This window comes from Mytilus californianus, unplaced genomic scaffold (genome assembly GCF_021869535.1).
Source record: "Mytilus californianus isolate M0D057914Y unplaced genomic scaffold, xbMytCali1.0.p SCAF_5, whole genome shotgun sequence".
Classification (NCBI taxonomy): Eukaryota; Metazoa; Mollusca; class Bivalvia; order Mytilida; family Mytilidae; genus Mytilus; species Mytilus californianus.
This window is the reverse complement of record NW_026262701.1, coordinates 102400751-102428522: the sequence shown is the minus strand read 5'-3', so window position 1 is coordinate 102428522 and position 27772 is coordinate 102400751. Positions and strand designations below refer to the sequence as shown.

The following is a 27772-nucleotide window of genomic DNA, read 5'->3' as shown; positions in this document are numbered from 1 at the left end:
TAAAACTTAATGCCCCCACCGCTACGGCGGGGACATAAACTAGAGGCTCTCAAGAGCCTGTGTCGCTCACCTGTATTTACTGATGCTTTGGAAATCATGTAAAATAAGGTTAAAATCATAATTAATAGTATTAGATATTAGATATTATAATGATATCTAAGATAATAACAAAAAACTGCAAAATTTTTGTAAAATTACTTACTCAGGGGCAGCAACCCAACAACGGGTTGTCAGATTCGTCTTAAAATTTCAGGGCAGATAAATCTAAATCTGATGAACATTTTTGCAACATGTCAGATTTGCTCTAAATGCTTTAGTTTCAGAGATATAAACCAAAAACTGCATTTTACCCCTATGTTCTAATTTTAACCAAGTCGGCCATGATGGTTGGAAGGCGGGGTCATCGGACAAATTTTTTAAACTAGATACCCTAATAATGATTATGGCCAAGTATGGTTAAATTTGTCTCAGTAGTTTCAGAGAAGAAGATTTTTGTAAAATGATTACAATAAAATGCTTCGCTGGGCGCAGCTTGATACGACCGCAGAGGTCGAACCCTGAACAGTTGGGGCAAGTATGGACACAACATTCAAGCTTGATACAGCTCTGAATTTGGATTGTGATTAAATATTTGACACAGCATAGGTTTCTGACACAGAAAGAATGAGGTCTAAGAACTTCAAATTTTTTTAATTTACCTATTATGGTCCAATGTCCAAAATCAAAATACATGGTTAGATTCAGCATATCAAAGAACCCCATATATTCAATTTTTGTTGAAATCAAACAAAGTTTAATTTTGGACCCCAACTTGGACAAACTTGAAAACTGGTCCCATAATCAAAAATCTAAACACATGTTTAGATTCAGCATATCAAAATACCCGAAGAATTCAATTTTTGTTAAAATCAAACTAAGTTTAATTTTGGACCCTTTCGACCTTAATGTAGACCAATTTAAAAATGGGACCCAAAATTAAAAATCTAAAAACACGGTTAGATTTGGCATATCAAATAACCCCAATAATTCAATTTTTGATGAAATCAAACAAAGTTTAATTTTGGACCCTTTTGACCTCAATATGAACCAATTTGATAGCGGGCCCACAAATAAAAAATCTAAATACATGGTAAGATTCAGCATATCAAAGAACCCCATATATTCAATTTTTGTTGAAATCAAACAAAGTTTAATTTTGGACCCCAATTTGGACCAACTTGAAAACTGGGCCAAAAATCTAAAATCTAAATACATGTTTAGATTCAGCATATCAAAGAACCCCATATATTCAATTTTTGTTGAAATCAAACAAAGTTTAATTTTGGACCCCAACTTGGACCAACTTGAAAACTGGGCCCATAATCAATAAAATGCTTCGCTGGGGCGCAGCTTGATACGACCGCAGAGGTCGAACCCTGAACAGTTGGGGCAAGTATGGACACAACATTCAAGCTTGATACAGCTCTGAATTTGGATTGTGATTAAATATTTGACACAGCATAGGTTTCTGACACAGAAAGAATGTGGTCTAAGAACTTGAATTTTTTTAATTTACCTATTATGGTCCAATGTCCAAAATCAAAATACATGGTTAGATTCAGCATATCAAAGAACCCCATATATTCAATTTTTGTTAAAATCAAACAAAGTTTAATTTTGGACCCCAACTTGGACAAACTTGAAAACTGGGCCCATAATCAAAAATCTAAACATATGCTTAGATTCAGCATATCAAAGAACCCCAAGAAATCAATTTTTGCTAAAATCAAACTAAGTTTAATTTTGGACCCTTTAGACCTTAATGTAGACCAATTTAAAAAACAGGACTTAAAATTAAAAATCTAAATACACGGTTAGATTTGGAATATCAAAGAACCCCAATAATTCAATTTTTGATGAAATCAAACAAAGTTTAATTTTGGACCCTTTTGACCTCAATATGAACCAATTAGATAGCGGGGCCCACAAATAAAAAATCTAAATTCATGGTTAGATTCAGCATATCAAAGAACCCCATATATTCAATTTTTGTTGAAATCAAAAAAAGTTTAATTTTGGACCCCAACTTGGACGAACTTGAAAACTGGGCCCATAATCAAAAATCTAAACACATGTTTAGATTCAGCATATCAAAGAACCCCAAGAATTCAATTTTTGTTAAAATCAAACTAAGTTTAATTTTGGACCCTTTGGACCTCAATGAAGACCAACTTAAAAAACTGGACCCAAATTAAACATCTAAAAACACGGTTAGATTTGGCATATCAAAGAACCCCAATAATTCAATTTTTGATGAAATCAAACAAAGTTTAATTTTGGACCCTTTTGACCTCAATATGAACAAATTTGATAGCGGGGCCTACAAATAATAAAATGCTTCGCTGGGCGCAGCTTGATACGACCGCAGAGGTCGAACCCTGAACAGTTGGGGCAAGTATGGACACAACATTCAAGCTTGATACAGCTCTGAATTTGGATTGTGATTAAATATTTGACACAGCATAGGTTTCTGACACAGAAAGAATGTGGTCTTAGAACTTCAATTTTTTTAATTTACCTATTATGGTCCAATGTCCAAAATCAAAATACATGGTTAGATTCAGCATATCAAAGAACCCCATATATTCAATTTTTGTTGAAATCAAACAAAGTTTAATTTTGGACCCCAACTTGGACAAACTTGAAAACTGGTCCCATAATCAAAAATCTAAACATGTGTTAGATTCAGCATATCAAAGTACCCGAAGAATTCAATTTTTGTTAAAATCAAACTAAGTTTAATTTTGGACCCTTTGGACCTTAATGTAGACAAATTTAAAAAACGGGACCCTAAATTAAAAATCTAAAAACACAGTTAGATTTGGCATATCAAAGAACCCCAATAATTCAATTTTTGATGAAATCAAACAAAGTTTAATTTTGGACCCTTTTGACCTCAATATGAACCAATCTGATAGCGGGCCCACAAATAAAAAATCTAAATACATGGTAAGATTCAGCATATCAAAGAACCCCATATATTCAATTTTTGTTGAAATCAAACAAAGTTTAATTTTGGACCCCAATTTGGACCATCTTGAAAACTGGGCCAAAAATCTAAAATCTAAATACATGTTTAGATTCAGCATATCAAAGAACCCCATATATTCAATTTTTGTTGAAATCAAACAAAGTTTAATTTTGGACCCCAACTTGGACCAACTTGAAAACTGGTCCCATAATCAAAAATCTAAACACATGTTTAGATTCAGCATATCAAAGAACCCCAAAAATTCAATTTTTGTTAAAATCAAACTAAGTTTAATTTTGGACCCTTTGGACCTTAATGTAGAGCAATTTAAAAAACAGGACCCAAAATTAAAAATCTAAATACACGGTTAGATTTGGCATATCAAAGAACCCCAATAATTCAATTTTTGATGAAATCAAACAAAGTTTAATTTTGGACCCTTTTGACCTCAATATGAACCAATTTGATAGCGGGCCCACAAATAAAAAATCTAAATACATGGTAAGATTCAGCATATCAAAGAACCCCATATATTCAATTTTTGTTGAAATCAAACAAAGTTTAATTTTGGACCCCAATTTGGACCAACTTGAAAACTGGGCCAAAAATCTAAAATCTAAATACATGTTTAGATTCAGCATATCAAAGAACCCCATATATTCAATTTTTGTTGAAATCAAACAAAGTTTAATTTTGGACCCCAACTTGGACCAACTTGAAAACTGGGCCCATAATCAAAAATCTAAACACATGTTTAGATTCAGCATATCAAAGAACCCTAAGAATTCAATTTTTGTTAAAATCAAACTAAGTTTAATTTTGGACCCTTTAGACCTTAATGTAGACAAATTTAAAAAACGGGACCCAAAATTAAAAATCTAAATACACGGTTAGATTCGGCATATCAAAGAACCCCAATAATTCAATTTTTGATGAAATCAAACAAAGTTTAATTTTGGACCCTTTGGACCTCAATGTGGACCAATTTAAAAACGGGGCCCAAAATCCAAAAACTTAATACACGGTTAGATTCAGCATATTAAAGAACCCCAAGAATTCAAGAATAAAACCCCATTGAAATTGATCAAGAAATAAGCAATTTATACGAAGTATCTTCTTTTGCACAATACTGTGCAATTGAATATTTCTTGCTATTGCGCAATACTGTACAATTGACAATTTCTTGCTATTGCGCAATATTGTGCTATTGGATATTTCTTGCTATTGCGCAATACTGTTAAATTGAAGATTTCTTGCTATTGCGCAATACTGTGCAATTGAAGATTTCTTGCTATTGTGCAATACTGTGCAATTGAAAATTTCTTGCTATTTCACAATACTTATTATATAATAATTTACACATCCTGTTTGGTGTGTATCTCCTACCATATCATTATTATTTGCTTTTAAATATAAATCAGAAATAACCAACTTAAAATGGAAAATTTTAAAAGAAAAAAAAAAGGAAAAAAAGAAAAAAAAAAAAAAAAAAATCCCCCCCCCAAAATTTTTTGAACCCCCTTATGATTCATCACCCCCAAACTCAATCCCAGCCTTCCCTTTGTGGTATGGTACCTTGCAGTACAATTTCAGAGAGATCCATACACTTGAACACAAGTTATTGTCTGTAAACTAGAAAAATGCTTATTTTTGGCCCCTTTTTGGCCCCCAATTCCTAAACGTTTCGGGCAATTACCCCCAAACTCAATTCCAGCTTTCCCTTTGTGATATGGAACCTTGTAGTACAATTTCAGAAATATCCAAACACTTACACACAAGTTATTGTCATGAAACTAGAAAAATGCTTGTTTTCTGCCCCTTTTTTGGCCCCTAATTCCTAAAATTTTGAGGCAATTACCCCCAAAATCAATTACAGCCTTCCCTTTGTGATATGGAACCTTGTGGTACAATGTCAGAGAGATCCATACACTTACACACAAGTTATTGTCTGAAAGTTACAAAAATGCTTATTTTTGGCCCCTTTTTGGCCCCTAATTCCTTAACCTTTGGTACCATAACCCCCAAAATCAATCCCAACCTTCCTTTTGTGGTATTGAACCTTATGGTGAAATTTCATGGAGATCCATTCACTTAAACTAAAGTTAGAGTGCGAAAACCAATGTGTCTTCGGACGACGACGACGACGACGACGACGACAACGACGACGACGACGACGACGACGACGCCAACGTCATACCAATATACGACCAAAAAATTTTTAATTTTTGCGGTCGTATAAAAAATCTAAATACATGGTTAGATTCAGCATATCAAAGAACCTCATATATTCAATTTTTGTTGAAATCAAACAAAGTTTAATTTTTGACCCCAATTTGGACCAACTTGAAAACTGGGCCCATAATCAAAAATCTAAATACATGTTTAGATTCAGCATATCAAAGAACCCCATATATTCAATTTTTGTTGAAATCAAACAAAGTTTAAATACTGGACCCTATCTTGGACCAACTTGAAAACTGGGCCCATAATCAAAAATCTAAACACATGTTTAGATTCAGCATATCAAAGAACCCCAAGAATTCAATTTTTGTTAAAATCAAACTAAGTTTAATTTTGGACCCTTTGGACCTTAATGTAGACCAATTTAAAAAACAGGACCCAAAATTAAAAATCTAAATACACGGTTAGATTTGGAATATCAAAGAGCCCCAATAATTCAATTTTAGATGAAATCAAACAAAGTTTAATTTTGGACCCTTTTGACCTCAATATGAACCAATTTGATAACGGGGTCCACAAATAAAAAATCTAAATACATGGTTAGATTCAGCATATCAAAGAACCCCATATATTCAATTTTTGTTGAAATCAAACAAAGTTTAATTTTGGACCCCAATTTGGACCAACTTGAAAACTGGGCCAAAAATCAAAAATCTAAATACATATTTAGATTCAGCATATCAAAGAACCTCATATATTCAATTTTTGCTAAAATCAAACAAAGTTTAATTTTGGACCCTTTGGACCTTAATGTAGACTATTTTGAAAACTGGACCCAAAATTAAAAATCTAAATACACTGTTAGATTCGGCATAACAAATAAATAAATGTGATCAAAGATTTTACAAATCTAATGGGCCATACTGTGCAATTAAAGATTACTTCTTGAAATTTTTCAATATTTGAAATTTGAAAAAAAAATAATATTTGAAGAATAATTCTTTTTAATTTCTGAAATCTGAAATGAGAAAAAAATGACCCCCCACAATTTCTTTTTATCCCCCCCCCTTTTTTCCCCAAAAAAATTCTTTCCCTCAAGATATGGTCATAATCTCAATTCAAATTTCCAATGGAGTTGGCAACCATAATTACCCATTTAATTTTACCATAGTGCTAACTTAATCTATTTTATAATAGAATTAAAAATATAGTGTCAAATCTTTCATATAGATTTTTTTGTAAAATAAAATGATGCAACATTTGCAGATATTTTTACTGGTCTTCCTTTATAAATATGCATTTCTTTAAACATAATTTAAAAGCAGTGTAAGGGAAGTAACCAAAACGTTGTATTTTGATTACCTCCCTTACACTGTTTTAAATTATCTTTATTGTTCATTAACCATTACTTTATACATAATTTAAAAGCAGTGTAAGGGAGATAATTTCAATGATGTATTTGATTTATCTCCCTTACACTGCTTTAAATTATGTTTTGTACTAAAGTATTTGTCCATTAACCAGGACAACCTTGTTTTTCCCCCTTTTTTGCCCCTAATTCCTAAACGGTTTGAGCCATAACCTCCCAAAGCAAATCCTAACCATCCCTTTGTGGTATGGAAACTTGTAGTATAATTTCAGAGAGATCCATACACTGCTCCACAGTTATTGTCTGGAAACTAGAAAATGCTTATTTTTGGCCCCTTTTTGGCCCCTAATTCCTTAACTGTTGGTACCATAACCCCCAAAATCAATCCCAACCTTCCTTTTGTGGTATTTAACCTTATGGTAAAATTTCAAAAAGATCCATTCACTTAAACTAAAGTTAGAGTGCGAAAACCAATGTGTATTCGGACGACGACGACGACAACGACGACGACGACGACGACGACGACGACGCCAACGTCATACCAATATACGACCACAAAAATTTTTTTGCGGTCGTATAAAAATCTAAACACATGTTTAGATTCAGCATATCAAAGAACCCCAAGAATTCAATTTTTGTTAAAATCAAACTAAGTTTAATTTTGGACCCTTTGGACCTTAATGTAGACCAATTTAAAAACGGGACCCAAAATTAAAAATCTATATACACGGTTAGATTTGGCATATCAAAGAACCCCAATAATGCAATTTTTGATGAAATCAAACAAAGTTTTATTTTGGACCCTTTTGACCTCAATATGAACCAATTTGATAGCGGGTCCACAAATAAAAAATCTAAATACATGGTTAGATTCAGCATATCAAAGAACCCCAAGAATTCAATTTTTGATGAAATCAAACAAAGTTTAATTTTGGACCCTTTTGACCTCAATGTGGACAAAGTTGATAACGGGGCCCAAAAATCAAAAATCTAAATACATGGTTAGATTCAGCATATCAAAGAACCCCATATATTCAATTTTTGTTGAAATCAAACAAAGTTTAATTTTGGACCCCGATTTGGACCAACTTGAAAACTGGGCCCATAATCAAAAATCTAAATACATGTTTAGATTCAGCATATCAAAGAACCCTAAAAATTCAATTTTTGTTAAAATCAAACTAAGTTTAATTTTGGACCCTTTTGATCTTAATGTAGACCAATTTGAAAACGGAACCAAAAATTAAGAATCTAAATACACGGTTAGATTCGGCATATCAAAGAACCCCAATAATTCAATTTTTGATGAAATCAAACAAAGTTAAATTTTGGACCCTTTGGACCTCAATGTGGACCAATTTAAAAACTGGGCCCAAAATCCAAAAACTTAATACACGGTTAGATTCAGCATATTAAAGAACCCCAAGAATTCAAGAATAAAACCCCATTGAAATTGATCAAGAAATAAGCAATTTATACGAAGTATCTTCTTTTGCACAATACTGTGCAATTGAATATTTCTTGCTATTGTGCAATACTGTACAATTGACAATTTCTTGCTATTGCACAATATTGTGCTATTGGATATTTCTTGCTATTGCGCAATACTGTGCAATTGAAGATTTCTTGCTATTGCGCAATACTGTGCAATTGAAGATTTCTTGCAATTGTGCAATACTGTGCAATTGAAAATTTCTTGCTATTGCACAATACTTATTATATAATAATTTACACATCCTGTTTGGTGTGTATCTCCTACCATATCATTATTATTTGCTTTTAAATAATAATCAGAAATAACAAACTTAAAATGGAAAATTTTAAAAGAAAAAAAAAGGAAAAAAAGAAAAAAAAAGAAAAAAAAAAATCCCCCCCCCAAATTTTTTGAACCCCCTTATGATTCATCACCCCCAAACTCAATCCCAGCCTTCCCTTTGTGGTATGGTACCTTGCAGTACAATTTCAGAGAGATCCATACACTTGAACACAAGTTATTGTCTGGAAACTAGAAAAATGCTTATTTTTTGCCCCTTTTTGGCCCCCAATTCCTAAACGTTTCGGGCAATTACCCCCAAACTCAATTCCAGCTTTCCCTTTGTGATATGGAACCTTGTAGTACAATTTCAGAAATATCCAAACACTTACACACAAGTTATTGTCATGAAACTAGAAAAATGCTTGTTTTTTGCCCCTTTTTTGGCCCCTAATTCCTAAAATTTGAGGCAATTACCCCCAAAATCAATTACAGCCTTCCCTTTGTGATATGGAACCTTGTGGTACAATGTCAGAGAGATCCATACACTTACACACAAGTTATTGTCTGGAAGTTACAAAAATGCTTATTTTTGGCCCCTTATTCCTTAACTGTTGGTACCATAACCCCCAAAATCAATCCCAACCTTCCTTTCGTGGTATTGAACCTTATGGTAAAATTTCATGGAGATCCATTCACTTAAACTAAAGTTAGAGTGCGAAAACCAATGTGTCTTCGGACGACGCCGACGACGACGACGCCAACGTCATACCAATATACGACCAAAAAATTTTCAATTTTTGCGGTCGTATAAAAATTTACGAAAAATTGTTAAAAATTGACTATTAAGGGCAATAACTCCTAAAGGGGTCGACTGACAATTTTGGTCATGACAACTTATTTGTAGATCTTACTTTGCTGAATATTATTGCTGTTTACAGTTTATCTCTATCTATAATAATATTCAAGATAACCTAAAACTGCAAAATTTCCTTAAAATTACCAATTCAGGGGCAGCAACCCAACAACAGGTTGTCAGATTTGTCTGAAAATTTCAGGGCAGATAGATCTTGACCTGATAATTAGTTTTACCCGATGTCAGATTTACTCTAAATGCTTTGGTTTCAGAGATATAAGCCAAAATCTACATTTTACCTGTATGTTCTATTTTTAGCCATGGCGGCCATCTTGGTTGGTTGGCGGGGTCATCGGACACATTTTTAAAACTAGATACCCTAATGATGATTGTGGCCAAGTTTGGTTTAATTTGGCCCTGTGGTTTCAGAGGAGAAGATTTTTGTAAAAAGCTAACGACGACGGATGAGAAAAGCTCACTTGGCCCTTCGGGCCAGGTGAGCTAAAAAGAAAAGAAAGTAAAAGTAGTTACTGTAGCAAGTGTTTCTTGACTTCCAGGACTTCCTGGTAAACTGTTACCATACATTTGACGATTGAATAAATGTATGTTAGCACCACCATCTGAAGCCCTCCGACCACCAAGTCCTGAAATTAAACAAAATGGAACATTTAATAATATATACATTTTGTACTTATCTTCATTTTAGGATTAACCTTCATCTAAACAACAAGAACCAAGTTGCTATTTGATAGAGATAACAAATTTTCAAGTATCAATTTTACAATAGATATGGTTTCCAAATGATATTTTTTCCATTAATTTTTAATATTTGAAGGACCTTTAGCTGTCTAAAACGCATAATTCGAATGAACAACGATTACATTTCTGATTTTATTCATCATAAAGGTAATGCTATCAAAAAAGAAGAAATTTGTTAAGAGGCATTTTATCTTTATTATCGATTAGGTAGATGATTAAAATGATTAAACAATTTGAAAAGAAATAAGGGCACTCTCTTTTGTCTGAAGAAAAGTAAAGGATGGAAATACAGTGAAATCAAAGAGCAGGTGCAAACTGTTTAAGTAATTTATATATTCAATAATTTATAAAAAGAATTCTTTTATATTAAATATTTTATCTGTCCAAGGGCAATAACTAAAAAAAACCCTTTTTTTTGTGCTTTAAAATTTTTATAAATATCTTTAAGAGAGAAATGAAGACTTGAGAGCTCTTACAATGTAATTTTTGATATTATTTCAAAAGGGCATAACTCTTTTAAAATATTTGATCGGCACAGATTTTCGAAACTGTCCAAGACATTGCTGATATAAACCTTTGATAGAAGCTTGATAAAAATCTGGCAAAAATTGAACAGCAAGAGCGCTTACAATGAAATTTTCCATATACCGGTAATTAATATTTCCAAGGACATAACTCTTAAAAAATAATTGATCAGCACTGATTTTTCGAACATGTCAGAGACATTACTGATATGAACCTTTGATATGAGTTTCATCAAATTCTGACAAGAATTGTACACATGAGAGCTCTAACAATGCAACTTTCCATATAATTAATATTTCCAAGGGGCATAACTCTTTAAAAAATATTTGGTCGGCACTGATTTTTGAACTTGTGTAAGACATAGCTGATATAAACCTATGATATTAGTTTCATAAAAATCTGGCAAGAATTGTACACACGAGAGCGCTTACAATGAAAAATTGTTGATCAGTAATGATTTTCGAACTTGTCGGAGAACCTATGATATAAGTTTCATGAAAAAATCTGGCAAGAATTATACCCATGAGAGCGCTAACAAGGCTGGATGGAAGGACAGACAGACAGACGGACCTCATAGTATTTCTATGCCCCCTGCAATGCTGACAAAAAAGTGAATTTGTTGCTTCTATTTAACACTAACACTAAACGTTTCTTCAAGTCCGTTACAATTTAAAACCTTATGAATTAAAAATAAATTCTCAAACCATGAAAATTGATACCCATGAAGAATAGTATTTAACAGCATACAATTTTCAGTGCAATAATACCTTTCAGAATAAACTTGATCGATGTATATCTAAACAAACACTAACCTGTGAATGCAGGTGGTTGTAACAAATGTTGTTCCCCTATGCCTGGATAACTTTGCATGGCTTCATTCTGTACATATGGTAAATTGGTCTGCGGCAAATTGATATGTGGCAAGAAACTAAATGGCATGAGTAGATTGGGTTGTGGCATTGCAATAATGGGCTGATGATTGGCAAGTTTTAATCGTTCATTCTCTGGAACTTCATGTCGGGAATCACCTACACCTACAGTATGTCGTCTCATTGCTAGATATCTTGCTAATGCTTCTGGTGATGGCTCCTCTGCCTCAGAATCAGAATTCTGACTGTTACTGTCTTCAGACTAAAATTATATACAAGTAAATTACGCTTAATAGTTAATTACCAGATCATTGAATTATTCATTAATTTCAATTGTTGATCAACAGACAAGAAAGTGTTTAACCCTGCCACATTTTGTATGTGCCTCCCCAAATCAAGAGCAAGTAATTCAGTGGTTGTTGTTTGTTGGTGTATATCATAATTGTTTTTTTGTTTATTGTTTTGAATTGTTACATGAATCAGGCCGTTAGTTTTCTGGTTTCAATTGTTTTACATTTATCATTTCGGGGCAATTTATAGCTTGGTATGAGGTAAGGCTTTTGCTCATTGTTGAAGGTCGTGCTGTGACCTATAGTTGTTAACTGGTCTCCGATGGAAAGTTGTTTCATTGGCAATCATACCACATCTTCATATTCTTATATTAATTATTGTGAAAGTACTTTTATTCGTGGGGTACCAATTTTCATGGTTTTTGTGGATGGCTTTATCTACGAATTTAAGTGTCCAACGCAATATTACAACTGTTGTCGAAATCAAGACATAGATGGAAAGATCCCCATGTAGGTTTGACTACATGGATACGGGCATTGTTGATTTAATCTAGAGAATACATCCAATATAAGCAAACACTATGAACTATATATACAACTTCAGACAGGATTTTACCCATTTTTTTCTTAAGAAAAACTATAAACTGTACGACTTCTCATAGAAATAATAATTTTGATCGATGAGAGTCAGATTTCCGGTGATGATATGCTGGATGATAAAGTGTTCATTTTATCTTATTTTATTTTATCAGAATTTCAGGCGTGAGTTCTAAATTATGCAATACCAATCCCTTCACATATTTTAGCAATGATAAATACATTAAAAAATTTCTGTTAAATAATCAGAATTGTGATACAAACAGCTTCAGTTTAGGCAAACCATGGATATCAACATCTGCTTTACCTTATCAATACAATAGTCAATATAATACTGTGTTGACTCACTTATTATTTTTCAGAATAAGCATTTTTAAAAAAATGAAAATTATATTAACTTTCAGGGCTTTTCAATTTTGAGATGCTAAAATTTTTGTTTCAGAACCAACAACTGAAATTAGAACTGTGTATGGCAAATTTCAATCATAATGAACTCTTTTAGGAAAGGTTCTTAAAAAGTTATACATTCTAATAATTCAACTTTGTATTTGTTACAGTATAATTACAAATTTATATGGGAGTCTTTCTTTCAATGGCTTTCTTGTAGATCTTAAATTGCTGCTTACAGTTTTTATCCATCTGTTATATTTATTGAGATAATTGTCAAAAATTGTCATTTAAGAACCATAACTCCCTAATAATTAGTTGCCCAATGGTTGGTCATTTTGAAATTTTGGTTGGTTTTTTATTGCTGATCATTTTTGCCATTAACAGTTTCAACCTATCTATTAAAATTTTCTGGATAATTGGCAAAAACAGGAAAATTTGTAAAAAATTGCATTCATACCTCACTAACACTACTATCTTCTGCAGGTGCATAAAACCGCAGTTGTGCTGGAATGGAGGGAATTGTAGCAGGCTTGGTATCTTTTACATCAGTAGCTTGAAACTCTGGTATCACTAAAATAATAATATCATATTTACCTACATTCAATCATTTAATCAGGTAATAATATAAAGCATTATGTAGTAGTCATATTGTTCATTGATATACAAAAATACTTCAATAACTGGTTTTCTCTGTCAAACATAATTGATAGATGTATAATCATGTAAAGCTTTATGAAGAATGATAGAACATTTTACAAGTTGAATTGTGGCTTATGTCGCACAAATTCCCCATCTGTAAGTATTCAGTAAACAGAAGTTGATAAACAATGGATGTGAAAACACATCACACTGTATAGCATGATCACATACTTGTTACCAAATTTTCAGAAAACTCCTCAGAAATATGAGACAAACTAGATGTATCAGAATGACATGAATGGCCCCATTCGCAAATAAAATGCTTTGCTGAGCGCAGCTGGATACGACCACAGAGGTCCAACCCTGAACAGTTGGGGCAAAAATGGACACAATATTCGAGCTTGATACAGGTCTGAATTTGGATTGTAATTAAATATTTGACACATAATAGGTTTCTGACACAGAATAACTGTAGTCAAAGAACTTAAAATTGGTTATATTATTTGAATTTATATTCAATTTTTTGCTTTTGTGCAATACTCTATGCTGTTGCGAATTTTTTCAACTCCCCCTTTCCCTTATTCCAAAAATAATCTCAATTCAAATTTCTAATAAAGTTTGCAACCATAACTACTCATTTCAATACATCATAAAATATTAAAATATAAAATGACATACAGTCATAGTTAAAATTAATATTAATTAATAGTAACTCCTAAAAATAAATTTACAGCTAATCATCTCAAGACAATCATCATTTCTTAATACATAATTTACAAGCAGTGTAAGGGAGGTAATCAAACATATATACAACAGTATTCTTTAAATGGATTGGATTACCTCCCTTACACTGCTTTTAAATTGTCTAAATTGTCCTTTAACCATAAAAACCCTTGTTTTCCCCCTTTTTTGCCGCTTATTGCTAAATGGTTTGAGCCATAACCCCCATAACCATCCCTTTGTTGTATGGAAACTTGTGGTATAATTTCAGAGAGATTCATACACTTTAACACAAGTTATTGTCTGGAAACTGCAAAAATGCTTATTTGGGCCCCTTTCTGGCCCCTAATTCCTAAACCTTTGTGACCATAACCCCCAAAATCAATCCCAACCTTCCTTTTGTGGTTATAAACCTTGTGTTAAAATTTTATTGATTTCTATTCACTTATACTAAAGTTATTATCCGGAAACCATCTGTCTTTGGACAACACTGATGACGACAATGTGATACCAAAATACGACCAAAAAATTTTTTATTTTCAAAAAAAATTTTAATTTTTGCGGTCGTATAAAAATGCTTGAAGCCATTTTTAGGAGTGGAAATTTCAGAATGAGAGTCAGTATAACTGTTATTTTTACGAAATTTTCAAAGTCCAAAGCCCGTAATTTCAGCATAAATCAGTGGAGCAGAACGAGACTTAAACTTAATCTGTTACTCATCATAGTAGACTCACATACTAAAAATCAGCTCAATATGTGAAGGCGTTTAGAAAAAAAGTCGGTTTAACTTTTCCGTTGCAGAATGACAGAATGATAGAATAACAAAATGAAGAATGACGGCATGACGGATAAGGGTAAAACTATATGGCCCCTACAACTTTATTGCGGGGGCCATAGAATTTATAAAGTACCAGTATAAGTAAGAATATATAAAAAGATGTTGTTGAGCGATGATCTGAATGAATCATACTAAAGCATTGTCACATGTAGCTGCGGAACCCTAGCTCATAGGTCCTTATGATTTTTTTTTGACAATTTGTGGACAATAGAGCTACAGATTTTTAGTTTTTCAAAACTTTCGTAATTGCGACCAAGGTTCAGGTTTGTTTATGTTGTCCTTTAATCTATTTCATAACTATTTGAATGAAAGAACATTTTATTAAACATTAATACAAAAAAAAATAATAATTCTTCCCAGCAGTTTAAAAATTTCGTGTTAATTAGTGTTTCAAAGCTTGAAAAACACACGAATCCTGTTTAGTAATAAGTAAACAAACCAACACATGTTTTCCTATTTGAGTTATCTGTTCTTGGTCTTTATGACGTCACGACGAGATTCAAAATGGCTGAACAAAATAGGCGGAGATGTATACAAAAGGAATTAATAAATTATTAGTGTCAAGGAAATGAATATTCAAACATAAATAGGTATGTCATATCATAGAAAAATATCTAACGAAACGAACTGTATACATTGACAAGCTATCCATGGATGATAAATAATCAAAATTTGGGAAAAATTGTGCGACCTGAACCTGGGTCGCAATTCCGAACGTTTTGAAATATGAAAAATCCGTAGCTCTATGGTTCGCAAATTGTCAAAAAACATCATAACAACCTATGAGCTACGGTTCTGCAGATATGTTACATGAAGCGAAGTTCTCATTTGTAGTAAACATTTCTTGGTGTAGATTATTTGACATGTGTTTTACCTCACCTATTGTTTTTCATTATCCATATGCATTTCTTTTTACTATTCAAATAATTATTTCTTTTAATATTTTGTATTTTTATAGAATAACAGAAAAATTATGTTTCGCTGTTTTCTTCCTGTTAATTTTTACAACTTTTTAACTGCAACCATTTCCTTATCCGCCAAAATATTCAATTTGGAATAAAGAATATGTCAAAATAAAAACTGCCAAATTTTTGCGTATACTTTGTTGCCCTTAAATTGTGAAATTTTACATCCCCTAAAAAAAAATTCAATATACAGTACTAAGATTTAATGATACATACCAATACCTGTAGTAATACTGGACCGTCTTTCTGTGGACACCACGGCTAATGGCAGATTTTGTGGTACAATTGTCTTTTGTATTGTCTTTGGATGTTTTTTATATTTGTCTTGTAATAAGTGATATATTGCACTATGGTAATCATAAGCCTGCTCTTTCACAGACTGAAATATAGAAGTAAAAGAAATGACAACATGAAATGTAACTTTCATATAAATTGTAAGCATTTAGTTTTTTCTTTGTTTGATTTATCTTGACTCTGATCTGAACCTTTTTTCCCCCTTTTTTATGGGGAGCGGGGTTTCATATAATTTTTAATTTAGTTATATGTTTTCATAATTTGTTCTTCAAGATAATAGAAGATAAATTTAACTGTCTTCCAGGTGAAAATAGTAAGCTAAAATAAACCAAAACACAAGACAAATGTACATCATGTGTTGGGTTACTCTGAATAATTCATGTATATGTTACAGTACAAATTGGAATTCAGTAGGATCCATAATCCTCCATTCCAATATTTACTAATAGAAATTAGAATGATGATTTAAACTAATTTAAATCTAGTACAAATCAGAATTCAAACATCTACTAGTAGAAATTGGGACAGAGTTGTACTAGAGATCCTGTATTTTACTAGATAATTACTTAAAAAGATACAATCAGGCCATAATCTTGCGGCGAAATGACGATTTAAGTCGCCAAAGAATTTTAAAAATCGCTAAATCTCGCCGGCCGACTGACTTCATAGCGAAGTCAAATCGCTATCAAAATCGGTAAAAGGGAGACAACTTGTGATTGACAAGTCTCACAGGTAAAATAAAATGGCGGCTGACAACCCAGGACTAATACTGTTAAAGATCAAATTAAATAAATACAACGGCAACTTTGAACATCCTCGGATATAACTTTCAAAACTGTTCAAACAGAAAACTGACCGTCTGTTAAGTTATCGTTTTACGATGATATTCATCTGAGGATGTTGCGTAATCACTCAGCTGATTTGTTTTATTTTTATTACCTACACGAGTCGATCAATTTTACTATTCGGTAGGTAAAGGGTGGGAATTAACGGTAGATTTATTATATTCAATAAATAAAAATTGAAATATAAAAGGCAGAAAGACAGCTGATGGATAATGTGATTGCAAACGTACGACACTAAACCAGATTGTGATCAGCAGTGGATTTTTTCTCATGACCACTTCGTTGATATGGATGATATTTTTAAAAAATGATAGAAATTAGCTCTTTATCGGATAATTAACTTGAGATTGAAAGATATTTTCATTTATAGACTTACAATCTTTAACGATAATCTCAATTTACTACAACTAACATAAATGTCCTGGACATTTAATAATGTTTTACAAAACAATGACAAGTGGTGATATAAATTAAATTCCCAGTCATGTGAAATTCATCATATTTTTCTGGAGTCTTAAAAATAAATTGAGGCAGATGCACATAAATTTAATGCATCATAATCTTGATAATATTACTAGGCTACTCCCTCATGTCCCAATCAACAAATTTTATTTAGAACACATTATGGTATCAATAAATAAATAACAACTATATATTGTCTAAACCTTTTTATTAAGAACTTTCTATATATACATTGTGTACAATAACATATGAAAAAACTGCAAGTACATCTTTTATTGAATATTAAACAATTTCCTTAGTGATAAGCTTGAAAACACGATGCAACCGAAACGGTTATGGAATCTCACTTCTCCAAGAAGTTGACCACTTCTCCCTTCTCTCTCATGGAAGGAGAAGTCACTTCTCCCTCTTCAAAATCCTAGATTAGGCCCTGGATACAATAATAACAATATTTTGATTTACATCATAATGAAAAACATTTAGAATTAAAAAGAAAAGGTAGGTCCTAATTTCCCCTGAAATTATTTTACAGCAGACAAATGATGGACAGACACAAATTGATGGCAAAAGCTAATCTTGCCTTTTAGGCAAGGTGAGGTATAAACGGATTTACAAGAGTTCAATTAAGTGTCACTTTAAACCAGAAAAGTACTGAAAAAATAGCTTATTTGACCGGGCCTTAGTTGTGGTGTTACATCTTACATAGTCTTTCGAAATTATTTGCCCTATACATGTACATAGGTTTTTTCTTGCCATGTAATTTAACATGTATCTCAATATGCCCTTTGGTTGTCTAAATGTTTGTATTGTTTTTTACATGCTTCAGTGTGATTGACAGGTTAAATTATGACAGTATACATGTTTGGTTTTGGTGCCAGATTTATTTTATTGATATTACTCCATGGCTTTGTTCTTCAATTCCTCAGTTTGCAAAGAATTTTGCTCAAACTGGTGCTAGGGGTTGTCTTAAACTTGCAGTGTGGAGAGTTTTTTTTTGCTCCGTGTTGAAGGCATCACTTTTCTTTTTGTATTTTTTGCTCTGCATATACTGATTGTGTCACAGATGGATACCCCATATCCTTTCTTTTCTAATATATTGGCATACACCTTATTGCTATTTGCCTGTCATTACTGGACATCAAAGACATTCCCATATAAATTTAACATCACAAGAAATGTCTGATGTCTCAAAGCAAAAGTGATTGTTGTATGTCAATAGTTTTCAAAATCGTTCTATTTAATGCATATATAACAACAAAACTAAGGACAATTGTGTTCAGGATTGTTCATTTGGTGATACAACCATCTTATATGTGATGTACATACAATGCTATAGCAAACATCTAATTACATAACAATATGTGCACAATAACACAGTACAGATACAGAGGGTGCGACTTGGTGTTCATTACCTTTGTAATGTTTGTGGCGTACAGTTGATGAAAATAAGCATTTGTTAGGCACTGTCTGGTTTGTAAATATTTAACCATGCACATCTTCAATATATATCTTCTTAAATGTGTTATATATAGAGAATATTATATGGCTTTTTCAATATCACATCCGTATCAACCCGAGACACCAATATAATCCCAAGAGCTCTGCTCGAGGGATTATATTGGTTGAGGGTTGATACGGTGTGTGATATTGAAAAAGCCATATCATATACACTTTAGTATATATATACCTCACGTAGATGTTTTTTATGTGACATGACGTCATACAGATTATGGGTTTGACATGACGTCATACAGATTCGGGGTTTGATAAAGTCTTTGCAACAGTGACTGGAATCAATGATGTGACGTCATATAGATTAAAGGTGTGATAAAGCCTTTTCAACCGTGACTGATATCGATATCATCACAGATAGCTGATACAGCACGATTGCCGTTGACTGTATTACACATGCAATTTATCTGTATTTACTACTAAGTATAAAATAAAAAATATAAAGGGAAACAATTGTAGGTGACAAATACTTATTCCCATGCACTGTACTTGGACAGACACAATGTGTTTTATTACCTTAAAAATTTGTTCTCTATTTAGATCTATACTTTCCATATGAGCTATGATATGTTCATTAAGATTTTCTAAGTCAGGATCTACATCTGATGGACGATTATTTTCTAATATTAAAGCATCAAAGTCTATATCTTCACCAGCGAGTATCGTCCATTTATGTTTAATAATTTGCTCCATTGTTATTCTTTTGTTAGGATCTACTGTTAACATCTGTTTAATTAATTGTTCACATTCTGAAATAATAATCAATAAATTAATTATAATTAAACAAGAACTGAAAATGTCAAAGGTCTGAAATTCATTTTCATATTGGCAATTACAATCATCATGGCAAGTAAAAAGGTGTCATAGACAACAAATGCTACATGAGTCAATAGGATTTTTAAAAATAACTAATCCAGGAAAAGACAACAAAAATATAAAATACATAAAAGAACTGAGTTCCAATGTCCCCTGTGTTGCACATATTTTATCTATCCAAGGTCAATAATTTTTTTTTTGGGAGGTTCTTTAAACCTTTTTTTTTTAAATCTTAGAGAAGTAGGCTTGAGAGCGCTTAATACGATGGAATTTCAATATAATTAATTCTCAAGGGGCATAACTCTCTTAAATTAGTATAGGCACTGGTTTTGGAACGAGTCATCGATGATATAAACCTTTGATCTTAATTTTCTGGAAAGAATTGTACATGCGAGAACCCTTACAATGCAATTTTCCATATAATTACTGTAAATTCAGAAATTATTGCGTGCATTTATTATTGCAAATTTTGAATAATTGACAATAATGAGAGATAAATTATTGCAATTTCCAAAAAATCTGCATACATATATATGTTAGATATCAGAATGAAAAACTTAACATTGAAAATGTGATTTTCAATAAAATTTCAACAGGGACATTCCTGAATAAAGAACGCTACCATTGTCAAATTTTTCAAAAAAATAAAATTATTTTTTGAATGGTTATTATCAATGTCACAATAAGGCTTCTGATCAAGACAACAAAAAAAGGTAAAGAAAAAGGAAGACCAAAATAAATATCTAGAAATTGTTCATTTGGCTAATTTTCAACTTTTCAACAGACATGACTTATAAGAATGAAATGTATAGTTCCGATTTCGCTGTCTGTTTTACCATGGTAACCAATTTCTCTTTGTTCATATGTTAATTCTCCAGATATTGTTGTGTCTTATAACAAGGCCTTTCACACGTTATTGTTGATTATTGAACTCTAGCATTTAAGTAATAAGTACAAGAGTTAGCAAACATTATTATTTTTATGAGGATTTGTAATTTCACAATTATATCATTTTGAGTTCTTTGGTTAGATATTAACTGAGTTTAACTTAGTTTGTAGTTTAAACATATAGATTAGTGTTTATGTAAACCATTAAACCATTATCACTAAAAACCAATATCTAATAACAATTTGACAGTAGGTATGTACAAGTGATAATGTTTCCAGAATAAAAGTGATGTAAAAAAACTATCTTTCAATCCTTTTACGCAAGCTGTCATGAAAATCAATCAATTTACGTGTGCAACACCTTTTGAAAATGCTTCCTTCTTTTTATGAAAAACCTTACTAAATTGAACAATAATTTCCAACAGGATAGACAAATATGTTGTATCACTTTTGTGTAATCATCAAAGTAGGACAAAAACCACATAATGTTTAGCTCATATGATAAATAACATTACATATTAGGCCCTTTACTGCATTAAACCAATCTATAGCAACTGTTGCAATCAAATTGTTCAATTTCAATTATAACTTCGATAATATAATCGTTCCATTTACCCATGTAACATTTCAAATTAATAAAAAATTCTGCAAGAAAAGTAATTCTTTTATATCCATTAAAAAATGCACACTAGGAGACCAAATTTATAAAGAGATGTATTTAAAATATTATGTAATTTTTAGGAAGCTTAGTATAATGATAAAACAGATATATATGTACATAGACCTAACCATATTTACAGATAATGGAGCCCTGTTTATCATTTACAATAATATGTTATGGTGACGATGTTTAAAAGGACGTAATTGTCACCTTTTTCTATAGATTTTCAAAATCATTTTTTTTGTGTCAATCAATCAATCAATGGCATTTTATGTTATATATAAAAATAAGAAGATGTGGTATTATTGCCAATGAGATAACTCTCCAACAGAGACCAAGTGACGTAGAAGTCATTTTAAGTAGTTTTAACCTTTAAGAGTGTAAATCATTTTCCCTATTTTATTACAAAATACTGTGGATTAATTATTGTTTTCATGGGGTACTTGTTTTCATGGGGAACTTGTTATCATGGGGAACTTGTTTTCATGGGGAACTTGTTATCATGGGGAACTTGTTATCATGGGGAACTTGTTTTCATGGGGAACTTGTTATCATGGGGAACTTGTTTTCATGGAGAACTTGCTTTCATGGGGTACTTGTTTTCATGGGGAACTTGTTATCATGGGGAACTTGTTTTCATGGGGAACTTGTTATCATGGGGAACTTGTTTTCATGGGGTACTTGTTTTCATGGGGAACTTGTTATCATGGGGAACGGGGAACTTGTTATCATGGGGAACTTGTTTTCATGGGGTACTTGTTTTCATAGGGAACTTGTTATCATGGGGAACTTGTTTTCATGGGGAACAAATGTACTTGTTTTCATTGGGAACTTGTTTTCGTGGGGAACTTGTTTTCGTAGGGAACTTGTTTTCATGGGGAACTTGTTTTCATGGGGAACTTGTTTTCGTGGATTTCATGGGTATGGGTAAACAACAAATTTAGTTGTTTATCAAAAATACAAATTTCCTATATATTCATAAAAACTGTGAAATCAAATATCGACGAAAATACAACTTTTCCTCTATCCACAAAAAATTGGTATCCACAAATATAAATGATTCCACAGTATTATTTATGACAGCAATACCTAAATACATGTATAGCTTCACCTATCTATTTAACAAAAAAGTTGTTTTTATCACAGTCCAATGATTGCTGACTGTTCAGTTATCACAGTCCAATGATTGCTGACTGTACAGTGCATTAAGTCCAAAAGCAAATTTTACAGGCATAATTGGAACATAAACAAATTAATGCAATGTTAAGTAGAAAGGCATTAATTACAAATTATAAATTTTTCATTGTATCAAACCCCAAAATTCTAGCAAAAGGGGCAAGCATTCTACCACAAGAACACTAAGGGGGTTGACTGCTCAATGATGGGCATGCATTCTACCACAAGAACATTAAGGGGGTTGACTGCTCAATGATGGGCATGCATTCTACCACAAGAACACTAAGGAAGTTGACTGCTTAATCATGTTTATGCCTAGTTATTGCAGGAGAGAACCACTGACCTTCAGCAAGAAACTAGCAGTCCCTGTCATTTTTTTAAAATTGATGGCAGACATCATCCAATCAAAATTGGTGTGACATGACTTGTACCATAAGAATAAGCCATCTCATTAAGACCTGGCATTTGGTTCATTTAAAGTACCCCAAGTTTCTTAAATTGTTTCAGAATTAGATCGGAAAAAAGATTCTGACACAAGTCTGGAACTGTGGAGTTTGAACAATTCCCTCTTTTACCAAAATGGCATCAGTCAAACAAAGATAATCTCTTGCCCATTTTGCCAAATTGTCTTGTACAGTTACTTATTTAGTCTTATATTTTGCTTCAAGCTGACATCATTAAAATACAATTTTTCAAATTTGTTATCTAGAATTAAATCTTTAAATTATGGAAAATGGATGCATTAAGAAATGTCTGAGTATCTAGATTAGTAAATAGTTGACTTATTTACTGCATATACATGCCATAATGTCTTTGTACTATATATTTCTGTCCTTGAAAACTTGCACATCATCCAGATCAATATAATACATGACGTCTGTTTGCTGTTCATTGTTGCTGTCAAGATTTTAACATTTTCCAACTTTTTTTGTCTGTTAATCAGTACAACACTGCACAATGTATGCAAACAGAATACATTGTATATTGACAAATCAAAATTAACATTCATAGACTGAGTAGGTCTGGTTGAAGATCAGATATCTTATCAATAGACTTGATGCTGATAGCACTTTTCCTAAGAAATGAGTGAAATAAAATCATTCTTTTGGCTTGTTTTTTCACTGAAATCAATTTTTTTTTAATTCAATATTTCATTAAAGTCTGCATTAACCTTTAAATTATTGTGAAATTAAATTATATTTGAAAACCTTTTTAGAAGTTCATACAGGTAAAGATTTTCACATTTACATTAGTAAAAAAAAAGCTCCTAGGATTTTAAAAGCAATATTTTGGCCCTTTACACACCTAACTCCCTACAAATAAAATGAACACTACATTTATTTTACTAACTTAATATGAAAAAAAACTTGATCTTTGAAGATTATATTTTTGATTATTATTGCATAATTTTTTTATTTCAAATAAAAGGCTCTGCTGGGCGCAGCTTGATACGACCGCAGAGGTCGAACCCTGAACAGTTGGGGCAAGTATGGACACAACATTCAAGCTTGATACAGCACTGAATTTGGATTGTGATTAAATATTTGACACAGCATAGGTTTCTGACACAGAATGAATGTGGTCTAAGAACTAACCAATTTAAAATGGAAAATTTTAAAGAAAATAAAATGCTCCGCAGGGCGCAGCTTGATACGACCGCAGAGGTCGAACCCTGAACAGTTGGGGCAAGTATGGACACAACATTCAAGCTTGATACAGCTTTGGATTTGGATTGTGATTAAATATTTGACACAGCATAGGTTTCTAACACAGATTGAATGTGGTCTAAGAACTTAAAAATTTTAAATTGGACATTCACCTATTATGGTCCAATATCCAAAATCTAAATACATGGTTAGATTCAGCATATCAAAGAACCCCAAGAATTCAATTTTTGATGAAATCAAACAAAGTTTAATTTTGGACCCTTTTGACCTCAATGTGGACAAAGTTGATAACGGGGCCCAAAAATCATAAATCTAAATACATGGTTAGATTCAGCATATCAAACAACCCCATATATTCAATTTTTGTTGAAATCAAACAAAGTTTGATTTTGGACCCCGATTTGGACCAACTTGAAAACTGGGCCCATAATCAAAAATCTAAATACATGTTTAGATTCAGCATATCAAAGAACCCTAAGAATTCAATTTTTGTTAAAATCAAACTAAGTTTAATTTTGGACCCTTTGGACCTTAATGTAGACCAATTTGAAAACGGAACCAAAAATTAAGAATCTAAATACACGGTTAGATTCGGCATATCAAAGAACCCCAATAATTCAATTTTTGATTAAATCAAACAAAGTTTAATTTTGGACCCTTTTGACCTCAATGTGGACAAAGTTGATAACGGGGCCCAAAAATCAAAAATCTAAATACATGGTTAGATTCAGCATATCAAAGAACCCCATATATTCAATTTTTGTTGAAATCAAACAAAGTTTAATTTTAGACCCCGATTTGGACCAACTTGAAAACTGGGCCCATAATCAAAAATCTAAATACATGTTTAGATTCAGCATATCAAAGAACCCTAAGAATTCAATTTTTGTTAAAATCAAACTAATTTTAATTTTGGACCCTTTGGACCTTAATGTAGACCAATTTGAAAACGGAACCAAAATTTAAGAATCTAAATACACAGTTAGATTCGACATATCAAAGAACCCCAATAATTCAATTTTTGATGAAATCAAACAAAGTTTAATTTTGGACCCTTTGGACCTCAATGTGGACCAATTTAAAAACGGGGCCCAAAATCCAAAAACTAAATACACGGTTAGATTCAGCATATTAAAGAACCCCATGAAATCAAGAATAAAACCCCATTGAAATTGGTCAAGAAATAAGCAATTTATAGGAAGTATCTTCTTTTGCACAATCCTGTGCTATTAAATATTTCTTGCTATTGCGCAATACTGTACAATTGACAATTTCTTGCTATTGCGCAATATTGTGCTATTGGATATTTCTTGCTATTGCGCAATACTGTGCAATTGAAGATTTCTTGCTATTGCGCAATACTGTGCAATTGAAGATTTCTTGCTATTGTGCAATACTGTGCAATTGAAAATTTCTTGCTATTGCACAATACTTATTATATAATAATTTACACATCCTGTTTGGTGTGTATCTCCTACCATATCATTATTATTTGATTTTAAATATAAATCAGAAATAACCAACTTAAAATGGAAAATTTTAAAAGAAACAAAAAAGGAAAAAAAGAAAAAAAAAGGAAAAAAAAATAAATCCCCCCCCAAAATTTTTTGAACCCCCATTATGATTCATCACCCCCAAACTCAATCCTAGCCTTCCCTTTGTGGTATGGTACCTTGCAGTACAATTTCAGAGAGATCCATACACTTGAACACAAGTTATTGTCTGGAAACTAGAAAAAAATGTGTTTTTTGGCCCCTTTTTGGCCCCAAATTCCTAAACGTTTAGGGCAATTACCCCCAAACTCAAACCCAGCTTTCCCTTTGTGATATGGAACCTTGTAGTACAATTTCAGAAAGATCCATACACTTACACACAAGTTATTGTCATGAAACTAGAAAAATGCTTGTTTTTTGCCCCTTTTTTGGCCCCTAATTCCTAAAATTTGAAGGCAATTACCCCCAAAATCAATCCCAGCATTCCTTTAGTGATATGGAACCTTGTGGTACAATGTCAGCGAGATCCATACACTAACACACAAGTTATGTCTGGAAGTTACAACTAGAGGCTCTAAAGAGCCTGTGTCGCTCACCTTGGTCTATGTGCATATTAAACAATGGACACAGATGGATTCATGACAAAATTGTGTTTTGGTGATGGTGATGTGTTTGTAGATCTTACTTTACTGAACATTCTTGCTCCTTACTATTATCTCTATCTATAATGAACTTGGCCCAGTAGTTACAGTGGAAAATATTTTGTAAAAATTTACAAAAAATAACAAAATATATGAAAATTGTAAAAAATTGACTATAAAGGGCAATAACTCCTTAAGGGGTCAATTGACAATTTTGGTCATGTTGACTTATTTGTAGATCTAACTTTGCTGTACATTATTGCTGTTTACAGTTTATCTCTATCTATAATAATATTCAAGATAATAACCAAAAGCTGCAAAATTTTCTTAAAATTACCAATTCAGGGGCAGCAACCCAACAACATGTTGCCTGATTGGTCTGAAATTTTCAGGGCAGATAGATCTTGACCTAATGAACAATTTTATACCATCAGATTTGCTCTAAATGCTTTGGTTTCAGAGATATGAGCCAAAAACTGCATTTTACCCTATGTATTATTTTTTTGCCATGTCATCCATCTTGGTTTGCGGGCAGGGTCATCGGACACATTTTTTAAACTAGATACCCTAATGATGATTGTGGACAATTTTGGTTAAATTTGTCTTAGTAGTTTCAGAGGAGAAGATTTTTGTAAAAGATTACAAAAATTTACAAAAAATGGTTAAAAATTGACTATAAAGGGCAATAACTCCTTAAGGGGTCAACTGACCATTTTGGTCAAGTTGACTTATTTGTAGATCTTACTTTGCTGAACATTATTGCTGTTTACAGTTTATCTCTATCTATAATAATATTCAAGATAATAACCAAAAACGGCAAAATTTCCTTAAAATTACCAATTCAGGGGCAGCAACCCAACAACGGGTTGTCCGATTCATCTGAAAATTTCAGGGCTGATAGATCTTGACCTGATTAACAATTTTACCTCTTGTCAGATTTGCTCTAAATGCTTTGGTTTCAGAGATATAAGCCAAAATCTACATTTTACCCCTATGTTCTATTTTTAGCCATGGCGGCCATCTTGGTTGGTTGGCGGGGTCATCAGACACATTTTTTAAACTAAAGACCCCAATGATGATTGTGGCCAAGTTTGGTCAAATTTGGCCCAGTAGTTTCAGAGGAGAAGATTTTTGTAAAAGTTTACGGACGACGGACGACGGACGCAGGACGACGGACGCAAAGTGATGAGAAAAGCTCACTTGACCTTTCAGGTCAGGTGAGCTAAAAATGCTTATTTTTGGCCCCTTTTTGACCCCTAATTCCTTTACTGTTATTACCATAACCCCCAAAATCAATCCCAACCTTCCTTTTGTGGTATTGAACCTTGTGGTAAAATTTCATAAAGATCCATTCACTTAAACTAAAGTTAGAGTGCGAAAACCAATGTGTCTTCGGACGACGCCAGACGACGACGACGACGACGCCAACGTTATACCAATATACGACCACAAAAATTTTTTTGCGGTCGTATAAAAAGGGGGAAAAAAATCCCCCCCCCCAAATTTTTTGAACCCCCTTATGATTCATCACCCCCAAACTCAATCCCAGCCTTCCC

The 27772-nt window shown here is 32.5% G+C and overlaps 1 protein-coding gene and 1 long non-coding RNA gene across 6 annotated transcripts in view; both read right to left on the bottom strand.

Moving 5' to 3' along the window:
* The window catches only part of LOC127702114 (serine/threonine-protein kinase SIK3-like), a 93370-nt gene that overhangs the window by 26549 nt on the left and 39049 nt on the right, over window positions 1–27772 (bottom strand). For all 5 annotated transcript variants that reach the window (XM_052206183.1, XM_052206185.1, XM_052206184.1 and 2 more), the window contains exons 7-11: window positions 19391–19623; window positions 15978–16140; window positions 13057–13169; window positions 11266–11584; window positions 9701–9813 (exon numbers count right to left, since the gene is read on the bottom strand). In XM_052206183.1, coding sequence (XP_052062143.1) covers window positions 9701–9813; window positions 11266–11584; window positions 13057–13169; window positions 15978–16140; window positions 19391–19623 — 941 coding nt within the window. The remainder of the gene's footprint in view (window positions 1–9700; window positions 9814–11265; window positions 11585–13056; window positions 13170–15977; window positions 16141–19390; window positions 19624–27772) is intronic.
* On the bottom strand, window positions 500–9283 carry LOC127702176 (uncharacterized). The gene is made up of 2 exons (XR_007982293.1): window positions 7904–9283; window positions 500–5997 (listed from the first exon to the last, which is right to left on the bottom strand). It is a non-coding gene; the product is annotated as an uncharacterized LOC127702176 (long non-coding RNA).